We start from the raw sequence: 13,016 nt of genomic DNA, 5'->3' as shown, positions 1-13,016 counted from the left end.
TGAGAGTTTTGGCTTTGTATAATAATAATAATCATCATCTGTATTATTTTATAACATTTTTAGCTGCAATTCATTTTATTTTATTTTTTTCTATTTTCTTCTTTTTCGTAGCAAATACTGACTGATCCCGAGGTGACCTCCCAAGAGGGCAACATAAAAAAGGTAGGATATGGATTAACCTCGTGCAAGTTGTTCTGCTGTCTGCCTTTGGAATACACCTGGTTTCTTTTACCTCCTCTTAATTTTGAACAAGAGTGTGTATTGCAATAATGCCATGAAAGTGTTCCAATATTTGCTATTGCTTCTTGGTGTTAAATTTTGTGGTTCTATTGCCATATTTTTCTGTTTTTCTGTGATTCCAGTATTTATGAAAAAGAAAATAGTAGTGTGAAGTGTTTCTTGATTCAGCTACAATATGAAGGAGTACCAGTCCAAATCTAAAAACCTCATTTACCTCTCTTCCAGTAAAAGAAAATGTTGGTCCTTTGTTAAAAGTGCTAAATTTTTAGAGGTCACTTCACCATGTAAGTGTGGCTTACGTGAAGTCCAAGGGAATAGGAACAGATATATGGAAGGATAAAATTTAACTAGTGTGATGTATTACCAGCGCTTTTCATCACGTTGTGATGCTTAAACTGTAATACTGACCAGAGAAAAATGTGCTCCAAATACGGCCCAGCTGTATAAATTTCTGCATGGTAACTGCGAGGCAGCCTCAGCACTACATATTTCAGTAGCCAGGCTGCTGTGTCGGGTCGGCTGCTCTCGTAGCACCGGGGTGGCATTCTTTCCATGGCTATCTGCTGGTTAACAGCTTTCCTAAGGGAAAGCGTTTCAAGTCGTATTTGATTATAGCCTATCTGGATGTCTGCAGAGGTAGCGCGTCCTTGTTGAAATAACGATAATTCTTTTCAGATGTGATGGTCTTATCATAGCTACTCATGGTCCTGTTCAGAAAGTACGAGATTTTTAAAGTGGAAAATATTTTAAATGGGAGCTCGCAACAACTGCCTTTTTTATTCATGCATTTAGGCCATCCTCAGTACTGCTTCTGACTCTGGAAGTTAAAAGGAAACACTTGTGTCACTCTGCCAAACACAGTGAAATGCAATACTTGTCAGGCTCCGAAGTTAGTTTGGGAAAAGATATTTCGACACATGTCCGCTGTGGGCCGTTCTATTCTTACCGTTCTGAGAAAAATAAGCTCTTATTTTAGAAACTCAGGCTTCCACTATGCAATGTCCCTTGACCATCCGGTGACCTTGCGAAAGGACCTATCGCAACACTGCTGAACTTTTTACCTTGTTCATCCCCATAACTCACTTGGTGTTTGCCTCTGCCTCTGTGGGATCCTTTTGTCTGGGCAGACGTGGTGACAAGGTGGCAGGTTCTTATTATCACAACGTGCTTATCACAGCGATGGAGAAAATTCTCCGTGGCCCACGACTGCTCTGCTGTTTCTCTCAGTCTTTAAATACAATATCACGAATAAATTCTGCAGCCCTACTTCGCTGAACCGACATTACCCTGAAGTGAGCAGGCTTTGTATGAGACAATGGTGGAAGGAAACATTAAACTGGCAGCTTTATGTGTTGAATACGTGTTTTTGTTTTTAAACTCCGTTACTTTTGTTTCAAAGGAGAATGTTGCAAAAACTACAGGTCTTTGAAAAATACTGTGTCCTTAAATATTTTCCTGGACAGCAGGTATAAAACTGGACAATTATGATATTTGACAAGGGGGGGGGGAGAGGATCGCCCTTCCACTTCTTTCTTTAAATGCATTGTAGAGAAGCACTAGTGGGAGTTTACGAGGTGATAAATTTATTGAAGGATGGGCAGTAGGGTTTTACAGCTAGGGTAAAAAAGGTCAAAGCAGTAAGGTAAAGAGTTCAAGTCTAAACTTTATGGCTTGTGAAAAGACTACTGCTAGACAGCTTTTCAGTCAGGAAAAAATGAAAAATAAAGAATGAAAAATCATTCTGTACAATTCTTGAGGTATCTCAGAATAGTTCGTAAGCACTCTTTGCTATGTAGCGTTTTGCTCTGGTGGCACAAGCCCTCTTGGGAGAAGATTTCCTTTTCTGGCATCTCTAAATCATTCGGTTGTCATATCCCTAAAGACACAATAGTTGAGATTTGACTTCAATTTATTCCTGTTCCTTCAGAGATGTGTTGGTGCTGAGAAGGTGACTGAAGACAGATGCAAGTGCAGCGGGTGGGCTGGTTTAAGGCACCGGAAAGGAAATCAGAGCCCAGCCAAGGTGCCGCGATCTGCAGCGGCTTGCTTGAGGGACTGCTGTATCATGGACTCAGGACTGGGTGGTAACAAGGACTAGAGAGGGGAAAAATTGTTAGAATGAAGAGAAAACCCGTAAAACAGTGAAAAATAGATCAGGGAAGGCCAGCGTGATAGCAGAGAGATGGATGGAAGATGTACAGGAAGCAATCGCTGCTTAAGAACTGACCCCAGTGTTATTTCTGGTGTTAGGTTGCCAGAAAATAACGCTCTGTTATGTAACTTTTCATAAATTAAAAGGCAGTGAAAAGTCGGCGGACGCTATTATATTGTATAATAAAGCAAGCCTCTTTTTTGCTTGGAGCAAAATAAGAATGATTTTCCCACTATTTCCAGTATTTTTCAGTTTGCCTTGCTGCTGTTTCTGTGGGGACCACTAACACCAGAAAGCTGCTGCTGTTGTTGTTGTTGTCTCACAAGAATTAAGATTTCTAGCAATGCTATTAAAGGACCTCTGCCCAGGGTCATTTTTCTGTATGCTGTGCCATGGAACAGCACACGGTGTGCTCCTGCCAAGCGTCTCTTCTATCTGCTCTGCTTGCCGATGTTGAGTGTGACTTGCACAAACCTGCATTAACTCCTCATCACCCTGTTGGTTTTTTTTGTTTTTAAGTCAGTGATTGTGAAAGTCATGCTAACAGCAGACTGGCATTTTTTAGCAAACTGAACGCGTACATTCAGAGAGGTGCACAAACACGCGAGCTATACGGTGGGTGTGCTGTCCCGTATTCCCCAAACTCTTTTTTTCCCAAGCCATCTTCCTGCGCTCTGTTTATTTTGCTTACAGAGCAGCTCGCGCGTTCTTTCACTCTGAATTCTCTAAGCATCTCCACTGCGTTGACTGCATCGAAGCACTGGCCCGTCACCATTATCTCCATTGTCATTTTGATTTAACGTTGTGAGGGAGATGAAAGATGCGGACTTCCTCCAGCAGGAAGCGAGGCCGGTGCCCGTTACGAGACGTGCTGTCCACGAGGAGCCCGGCGAGGTGTTGGTCTCCTCTCCCAACGCTGCCGCGTGCGGGTCTGGGAGCCGAGCTCCTGGCCAGCCCGGCCCCTCCAGTCGGGCTGTTTTTCTGCTGCGGTGACAAGAGACCTCAGGGACTTCTCTCTTCAGTAGACTCTCTATTTAGTTTCTGTTTACTTAGAGGGAATAGCCTGAGGGGCTACTGGAGAGAAAACATCTGTGGGAGATAATCTATAGAGTTATCTATCTATCACTCTTGTCGACCCTGTCTCCCTTGAGAGCAAGCTGAGAGACTTGTAATAAAAAGGCATCGCTGAAGAGGCTTTAGGGACAAATAAAGAGACATGTTAAGGGCCAGCTGAAAAAGGATAGAAGACATTATTAAAGCTCAATAGCCGTCTTATCAAAATCCAATAGGATAGGTGTTTGGCAAAAGGCTTTAAATTTATTCTTTGACTTTCTCGAGAGCTCGAATTTATCCATTAACAAGAATGCACTGCACAGGGAGCGGGAGATGCTATCAGCTTCAAAAGAGTTGGATTCAATCTGGCATTGTTAAAAAACAAAACAAAACCCCAAAACTGAAGACAAAAACATTTTTTTTTCCTTTGGCTGACTTCATACTCACATTGCAAGCTACTCGCAGCCTGTAATATAATGCCAATGACAATATGAAGCAAAAGTAATTTATTCAGCACCTTTGCTACTTTCCCCAAATCGCATAGATTTTTTTAGAATAACGTTATGCATAGAAACCGCGTTAGATTAGAAATCTCAACCTCCGAGAAAGTATCAAGTAGTAAACACGACCGAGGTAGATGCAGAGCTTTTATTCCTGAAAGAAAAGTAAAAAAGAAAATAACGAATGTTTTGGTTCTGCAGATACGAGGCAGGATAGGTCCATAAATCTCTCTGGGTTTATTATTATATACAAAACGCTACAGGTCACAGGAACCATCTGATACTTCAGGAACACATTGTTCACACAAGATGATTGATTGATAATTATGATAATTTGCAAAATGATTATTTGGGTATTATAACCATAGTTTGTCCCACTGGATTGCTGTGAAGACATTTTCTATATCATGGGCCGTCAGAAATGGCCTCTGGCAACCGGGGATATGGAAAGGTCTGGTCGGTCTCTCCCGGTGGGATCTGTGGGACTGATGAATGATGACCCAGAGGAGTAAGAAATCAGACTTCAATAAGCAGTCAGGAAGGTAGTTAGAGAAGAGCAAGGGAACTGTTAACTGTCTTTGGTGGAGCAATTACGAGCTGGGCCATACACCCTCAGGCCTCGGCACAGTCTGTCAAAATATTACCCATGCAGGGAGAGATCGCCTTCGAGATTCTCGCTCGAGCTGTTTAAAGTTCCTGGCTTTGCAGCACTTCGCACAAAACAGTTTCTGTGTTTAAGACATGTTATGTGTTACGTGTTCATTATCTATCTCTAACGAAAGATGTTCTAAAACTGTTTCTAAATTTGACATAAGAATCCAAATTTCAGAGATGTTTCTGTAACATTTGGTTGTATATATTGAGGAATCAAACCCCAAATGTTAGTGTCTCAAAACAGTCCTCATGCTTACCAAGAACCACTATTTACCAGCCCAAATTTAATTATTTTGGAAACAGCGTCTGCTTTTGTGCGCCTAGATTGAGCCGAAAGAAGGGGAGCGTGCTCCCGTGGGCTCGAGGGCAGCGAGCGCCGCGCGGGGACCGTGCCGCAGCACCGCGAGGAGCCAAAATCCAGCGGCAGCATGACCGCTGCCATGCAGCTCCCATCTCCCGACGAGCTTCAGTTTGCCTGTTTTATAGGTTGTATCTTTATGAAATAAAGGTATGTTTAGCTGCCACAAACAGGGGCAGCTTGGAGTTGATTTTTATAATCTTTCCGTGAATAGGCTTGCGTCATTCCAGTAAGCCCTGGACAAAAGAGTGGACAGTTGTCTGAGGGTCTTTTTTATAACATTTCTCTCTTTCCATTGTTAGAGGGCTGCTAATAAAAGAACCAGGAGTCCATTAATTCAGTGAATGAACATATAGTAAAGTCAGTTCCCTCTTGAGAACAATAATGTTGCGGTCAGCTTAGGTTTCCATGGAAACTAAGTACTTCTAAGAAGTTTGCATCCTTGATTTTGCTGAAATGAAGCATGTAAAGCAAAAAGAAGGTGTAAAGCAGGCAGGGAAAAGTCGGCGAAGAAACCGATGGTTAAATTACGTTGCAGGAAGAGCACCGTGCGTTTAATTTCTGCGGTACAGTTGTTTGGGCTCGGTCGCGGAGTGCGTGTGCGTGACAGCTGAGTCCATAAAGGGGCCTGGGGGCTGAGCCCATAAATCAGGCCGACTTAGGGAGACCGGCAGCGGCTCGGCTTGCTCAGGCCCTGCCCGCGATGCGCTGGAGGGCTCTGAGCCGCAGGCGGCACCACGAGACGTACGCAGCACGCCTCGGCACGGCTCCTGCCCTGCCTGCTTGCCGTACTCTCAGTTGGCAAGGCAATGCAGAGCATGGGCTGGATGCAAACTTCTCACGTTGTTTTTTGGTAAATTAAGTTGTTTTTTCCTCCCTTCCGCTCCAGCTGAGTTCATACTTGAGTCACTACACCCAGCAGTTTTCACCAAAGAGCAGTGATGGGGATTTGTTCTTGGCACGCTGATGTGTATAACCTGCTGCCTTAGCTTCTTGGGTATGTGAACTAGGGTGATGAGGGGAGAGCGTCTGAGCTCCGTCGCTGGGCTGTTTGTAGACACCTCTGCTGAACTCTCACAATAAGAGTGTCCACGGAACCCCAGGCACAGACAGCTCCCCGAGGCCACCTTTCCTGCTTAGAGCCCCTCGCAGACAAACGGCCTCCAGTTATAACAGAGCAAGAAGGCAGGAGGCTGCCCCTGCCCTGGGCTCCAACACGGGTCCAGGTCTGGTCCGCGGGACCTCGGCATGGTCCCGGCCCCACCGCGGGGGGGGGAGAACAAAGCCCAAAGCGTGCCGCAGGAGGTACCAGAAGTGTCCGAGTCGTATTTCAGCATTGGGACAGCCTGGGCTAATTAGGGCAGAAATGATAACTCATTAGCTAGCTGGTCGTGTAATTCCTTCTGTTCCTGCCCTGGTAAGCGGTAACAAAATGCCGCACGCTCGGTTGGTCGGCGGCCATGGACCCACGAGCGCCCGAAGTCAGCTGGGGCTGGGGAGCAAGGCGGGCAGAGTGGGCTCCTTGGGACATTTTGGCTGTTTTTCTGCTAAAGACATACACACGTTTAAGGTTCGTAAACATGTTTGTAGCTAAGAGCTCGATAGCATGAAGCCCACGTGTCCCAGAGAGCGACCCTCTCCTTCCTTTTTACTTTCTTTGTTCACAAAATCATTCACAAGCACGCACTGACAATTTAACACTTCCCTCAGCCCTGCTTATCAGTCTGAATCTGTAATTTCAGTGATTCCCTGTTAAAAAACCCACACGTGCTATCCTACTGAAATTCCAAATGCTCCACATTCGTGTTTATTCATTTAAATCAAGCTTTGTGTTCAAAGGTTTGCATGTCTTTGAGCGCATACTTTTTTCTTTTTGCTAATGAAACGAACTGCAGAATGAAAGGCTGGCATTTACGTGCCGCCTGTAAGACGATTACCAGTGAAATAATATTCTGGATGATTAGGAGGTATTACAGCCTCCACTCAGTTTAAAAATGCCAGAATGCCCCAGAGAGCCCCATGAATCTGCTGCCAGCCGGCCCCTGTCAGAGCTGAAGGCAGCACTGTCTGGAGCCCAAAATCAACTTCAGGAAGGTCATGTGAAAGAAAATCCTCAGTCATCAGGAAGCCCTTGGCCTCATGGCCTTTCTGACATTTTCTGACAAACCTTAAATCACCAGAGTAGACAAAACATCACAAATTTTGGAATGATAGCCTCTGGGATTTCAGAACTGTATGCTAGCTTCGGAGGGAAACCCCCACTTGGGCTGCTCCGCGGGTCGGAGGGCGAGCGTGCCGCGGGGGCCGGGATCGGGGCCGGGATCGGGATCGGGATCACCACCAGGTGCCGGGGCAGGGGCATGGGACAGACAGTGATGGTGCTGCCGGCACGTACGGGTGTTGCTACCGGGTATTTACACTGTGCCGGGAACATAGATCGGAGTTGTGAGAATAGGGTGCGCCGAGCAGGGCGGGTTTCTGCTCCAGAGGGAAGTTGGGGATTGGGTTTTGCTGTCTGTGTTGCGTACGCTGCAGAAGCCGGGTGGTTCTGTTAACAGAGTCGGTGAGCTTGAGGTGCGTGCGGTGTCCCGTTAATCACATTGTGCAGCTATTAAGGAGAATACCTATCAGGTAGGAGGCCTATTCGGGCTCTCCAGTTAAAAAGAAAAACCTGGGCAGCAACTGGGGAGGAAAAGAAAGGCGGGGGAAAGAGCAGGGAGCAATGTGGAGTTGCCTCTCAGCAGCTACGGTGCTGCTTGGAAACAAGAAGCCGAAAAGCAGGGAACAGGATGCCAGTGACCTATAATTAAAAAAATAAATGTCTCATAGCAAAGCCAAAAAACGCTTCTGCTTCTGTTTGATTTTTTTTGTTCATGTTTTGCTCTAGAAATGCATCAAGGGTAAACAGCAGTAAAGATATGACTGTTGTCCCGTGCCCGTTCCAGGAGCGCAGTATATTTTGATGATGCCAGTTTAGATGGCCTTTTAGATTAATTAGATTTTTATGAGATTATAAAATATGTGTCCTGAAAAAAAAGCCCCAATTTATTTTTCACTGGGCAGTTTTGAGAGGAAAATAATTACGGGAAGTCCACGCTGCGGTGATGTTCAGTAGTGCCTTCTGTCTTTACCCATGGAAATTTCAACGTGCAGCGGGAGCACATCACAAGCAAATACATTAATTCCCTGTGCTCTTTGTAGTAGATGGAGGAGCTGGATGGAGGAGCACCTAATGCTAAAGCCTGCAGTACAAAACCTGACTTATTTGAGGGTAAGGATACAATTTTGGCTTCATGTCTTGATGATTGTCTGGAACATTTTTTTTACTCCATGTGGATGTTTCTTTTCACAACATAATGAGTTTTCAAAACTTTATTTTATTTTGAGTTGGGCCAAATCAACTTCACTTAAACCTAATCGAGTTATATTTTCGGATTACTTCCTTTATCTTCTGCTAATTTTGATTTAAAAATACTTTGCTTAAATAAATTGCTACTTATCAACAGAATGTTTTGAGTTGGGAAATCTCCAGTCAATTCCAGTCTTTAGCTGGAATTTACATGTACGATAGCAGCGAGCATTTATGTGGTATTCAAATTGATGAGGACTTCCCAAGTTCAGAGCCCCCAAAACTACTTCAGAGCCACGAGAGCAGGGCTGGCCGTGTCCTTCCACAGCAGAGATGGAGCCACAGCTGAGGAAATGGCATCATGTCCAAGATCCCACTCTGGCACCGTTCAGTTCCAGCTCTGCCAGTTCTGATCCAGTCCCCGGATTGCTGGGAATCGCCGGGGCTGCCCCGGGCTGGGAGCTGCGGCCAGGACTGCTCAGCGCCAGGCGTAGCCTCTACAGGCGTGGATCCACTCTGCGGGCTCCTTGTAAAATAAAGTAGCAAGGGATGGGAACTTTATCCTCCCATCTTCAGTTATGACTTGAGTAATTTTCATTAAATGTCCAGATTTATCTTGCTCTTGTGTTGAAAATCCCGATTAGATTCCTGAGCTGAGAAGAAGGAACCTTGTCTCTCTGAGTGCTGTGGAGGATTTTGCTGACAATTTCTTGGGCAGCTGTAGGGGTTTCAGGTCTGGTTACATTTCTTTGAAATGTACAGTTCTGCATGTGCTTTGACCAGCTGTTAATGCATGCAGAAAGGTCTCACATTTTAAAAAATGTATAAATTAATGATAAGAATACAGGAACCTAAATCAAGTGCTTAAATCCTTACTTGGCTACCCAAGCGATTGATCTAATTATTCTGAAATCCTGCGTTGGCTACCTGCTCGAGCAGTGGGCTTAAACGAACTGTCAGCGTCAGAGAAAGGAATCTGGCACCGAGAGCTCCCACGGTAGTTTGGGGAACTTTCCTGTACAAGCAAAGCTTGCGAGTGGTTCACGCTGGCAGCGTTGCTGCTAATAGGAGCAACAGGGAGAAGCGGAGGGTGTAAGAGAGAAACAAGGAGAGCAGCGCTTCTGCCCGCTGACCTTGTCTCATGCTGTGTGCGAGAGCAGCCAGGAGCTTCCTGCAGAAATAGCGCCTGGCTGAGAGTGGAACGTGGGCACTGCTGCTCTTCCGTTCCTTTTTTCTTGGCTTTTTAAAAATTGTGTAGAAAGGTGCAACGTATACAGGTATAGAAAAGAAGTACAGAAAGCTGTTGAATAGGTTATAAACTAATTAATAAACTCCATGAGTTTTTCTCATGTTTCTGTTTTGGGTTCCTGTATGCTTTAACATAGGCTTCAGGTTTCTGAAATTACGAAATCTTTCCTCCCAAGGCACCTTATCTCCCCATCTCCGTGCGTTAGCTGATCGGTGCGGGGCTTTGTCCTGGTGACCCTCCGAAGAGGGAGCTGAGCTCACTGCTGAGCGTTTTTCCACATCATTGGTAATTACTGTAGAGATCGTCAGGCACATCTGCTGTCAGGACATTTCAGACCCTGCTCGGTGCCATAATTCCTCCTGCTCAAGGGGAATGAATCCCGAGTCCTAACAGAACTGGTGCTCTTCGTTTCCAGTGGGATTCCAGGCTCCGAAGTCAGCTCACGCCATGTGCAGGCCGGTGGGAGCTCTGGGTTGACAGAAATGCGATTCCATCCAAGTAGTTTTTCTGGAAGTGCTGTAGAGGTATTATTCTTCTCAAGAATTATATTTAAAAACTAATCAGGAGGAGCCTTCACTTTTTGCATTGCCCCCTGCAGTTCTGTGCCCCTCCTGAAGTAAGACAATTTCTTTCAGGCTTTTACTCTTCTGAGGACTGGAACCTGTCATCTAGTTTCCAGCGCAGATTTATCCCTGGCAGTTTCCATTTTCAGGTCTTTCTCCCAGTAAAAACTTGATCTGAATGGAGTCCCATCCTCCGGTCCTGTCCCGTGGTGGCAGTGGCAGCCCCTTCGGGCTGGGTGCTCAGCTCGGGCCCCTCTCGGCGAGGTGCTGCTGGGTGCTGGTGGCTGCAGCACCCAACAAGGCCACCCTCCCCCTGCGGCTGGCATCGCCTCCTTGTCCTCATCCTGTTCACGGACCTCGGGCATGGGTTTTGCTTTCTGAAGGGATTTAAATCCTAGAGAAGAAGACGTAGTTGTAAAAAGTGGGATTTTATTATCACTCTCCAGATAACAAGATTTTCTCAGATTAATGTAATCAGCAAAACAAGGGTTATTATTATTTAATCCTGGTTCATGTCTGTTATTCCTGAACCCCGACCAAAGCTTCAGCCATTTGCTCTGAATGTTTGTGTTCTTGTGACTGAAAAGTGTTATGCAGACGGAGGCCAGTAAAATGACCGTGACCATGAAAGCAGGTTATTCTGAAATGGTTTTAAATGGCCCTTTCTGCTGCATGATAGGAAGGTTGGCAAAAAGTCACTGATGAACGTCAGAGTTCGGAGTCTGTTTGGTTTGGATGCTGGCTCCGAAGTTTGGATGCATCTCTGCAATTCAGCCTGAACCCCTCTGGTCGGATAAACATAGATGAAAATCTTGCACATGACATTTTAAAAAATTAATTCCTTCTAATTCCACAAACTAAGTGGACTGGAAATACCCAAGAAATAGATTTCCTTGTTATGTTTCCTCTGTTCTGCTTCTAATTCCAGCCAAAGCCTTAAAGTGTTAGAAGCCTATGTACATAAATAATGAGAAAAGAAGCTAATGGATTTCTTCTTTTCCTCCAGAAGTTCAGAAGTGTTTTAGAGCTGGACGAGACTTTGCATGTGTTTTCCTTCTCGTGGGACTTAGTAGAATGAAAGAGCAAGGAGTTTTCTTTTAAAATATCTAAACGGATTATTCCAGAACCAAGCAGAACCACAACCGTAGATACGGCTGGTATAAGGAGCAGGTTTTGGAGGAGGACTAGAGTACAGCGAAGGTCAGATAGTAAGTGAATGGTAAATATTATGAATAACAAACCTATATGCCAGTGATTTATTTCACAAAGAAATAGATAAAACAGAGTCTAATTGCAGCGCTGGTACGTGTGGCCCGCAGCTCAAACTGCCTGCAGGCGGCCGCAGCCTGCGCAGCTCTGCCTGAAGGACTGGGAACGATTGCTTTTACCGTGAGAATGTTGTGCCAAGGGAGGGAGAGGAAAACCCCTAACAGTTTTAGGTCTTGAAGGGGGAGAACGTATTTCTGATAGGTGGTTAAATTAGTATTTAGTGTCAATCAGAAAATGTGCTGCGCTCTTTGGATAAAAAGCATCTGTTGCTCTCAGTCACTGTACGTCCTGCATCCTGTGCTTTTCGTACTCTTTCTGTGATACTTAAATATGTCAAACACTGAATTAAAACAGTCGTGTTTGGCAACTATCTGTCCCATTTGTGAATAACCATGCCCGTGTTGGCTGCGTTTGGGCTGTACTTGGGCCGTAGTTGCATAGCCGTGATTTATCCTTGTTAGTGGCTGTTCTTCCCCCAGGTTGTTTTCACTCACATAACGCAGTTCACCCGCATTTACTGTGCTTACACGGTGCTCCCCCTTCTCATGCTAACAGCACGTCAAATATTTGTTTGATTTTTCTTTAAATGTCTACCTAAATGAATAACCATTTCCTTAAAAGAAAAAAAAAAAAAGGCGAGAGGGGAAACGCTGAGCATCTTAATTCACAGGTCACAACTGCAACGCCAAGATGGTGGTGGAGGCAAACCCTGTGTAAAGGAAACAGAAATAGTTAAAATAAATAAATTAGGCCTGATCATGCTTCTAGTGGAGAATTTCCTTAAGATAAGCAGACATCCTTCTGTAAACTAAACAGCCAAAGCCAAAATTCTTGTTCTGCATTAAGCTAAAGGGGATCATCTGCATGATACATCCATCAGAATAAGACAAGAAGTAGCCAGCCTTGTAGCAAGAAAGATTTGTGTTAGATGCTAAAAAAAATGAAATACCAGAACAGTTTAGTGCTGGGCAGACTCTCTACGGAGGAGATAAAATATCTGCCCCTGAAGGCTCTGCAGAGACAAGCGCCTGTCAGCTGGACTTGTAGTACACAGCCCTGCATTACAGCAAGGGATAACCCGGATGGCTCCTGAGATCCTTTCTATGTTTTTATGGTGCTCATAAGTTGGTCTTGTTAATCAGCATGAGAGAGAGCAGCTGAGTGAGGGAGGTAGGGAGCCAGAACCTGTCCTCTCAGTCTCTAGGTACCCCACACCTGCAGGTTGGAGCATACTGAAAAAAGCGAGATGCAGTGCAGTGAATGCTTCTCTTCTTACTTTAGGCATTTTGCTTTTCTTTAAAAAGTGGTGCCTGGTAAGTTTTGTGCTCTTTGTTTTGAGCATTCCTTATCAGTCAAACATTCTTCTCTATTTTCAAGTGGGTTTGGTGCTCAGGAGAGGTGGCAGGTTAGGGAGAAGGTTGATCTGAAGGGCTGAAAGTTATCTCCTAAACTTGTACCTAGCCAAGTTCCCTAGTATGGAAACGTCCATCCAGATCCCAAAACACGTATTTATGCACATCTGAATGACAGAAACCCAGAGAAAAAGAAATGGGGGAAGGAAAGGAAAGGAAAGGAAAGGAAAGGAAAGGAAAGGAAAGGAAAGGAAAGGAAAGGAAAGGAAAGGAAAGG

At 44.9% G+C, this 13,016-nt stretch overlaps 1 protein-coding gene across 9 annotated transcripts in view; it reads left to right on the top strand.

Moving 5' to 3' along the window:
- PRDM16 (PR/SET domain 16) overlaps positions 1 to 13,016 on the top strand; it is a 306,284-nt gene that overhangs the window by 166,576 nt on the left and 126,692 nt on the right. For all 9 annotated transcript variants that reach the window (XM_035344711.1, XM_035344710.1, XM_035344712.1 and 6 more), the window contains one exon: positions 112 to 162. In XM_035344711.1, coding sequence (XP_035200602.1) covers positions 112 to 162 — 51 coding nt within the window. The remainder of the gene's footprint in view (positions 1 to 111; positions 163 to 13,016) is intronic.

The sequence above is a fragment of the Oxyura jamaicensis genome, chromosome 21 (genome assembly GCF_011077185.1).
Source record: "Oxyura jamaicensis isolate SHBP4307 breed ruddy duck chromosome 21, BPBGC_Ojam_1.0, whole genome shotgun sequence".
Classification (NCBI taxonomy): domain Eukaryota; kingdom Metazoa; phylum Chordata; class Aves; order Anseriformes; family Anatidae; genus Oxyura; species Oxyura jamaicensis.
Note: the sequence above shows the minus strand (reverse complement) of the source record. Positions and strands in the feature narration are given on the sequence as shown.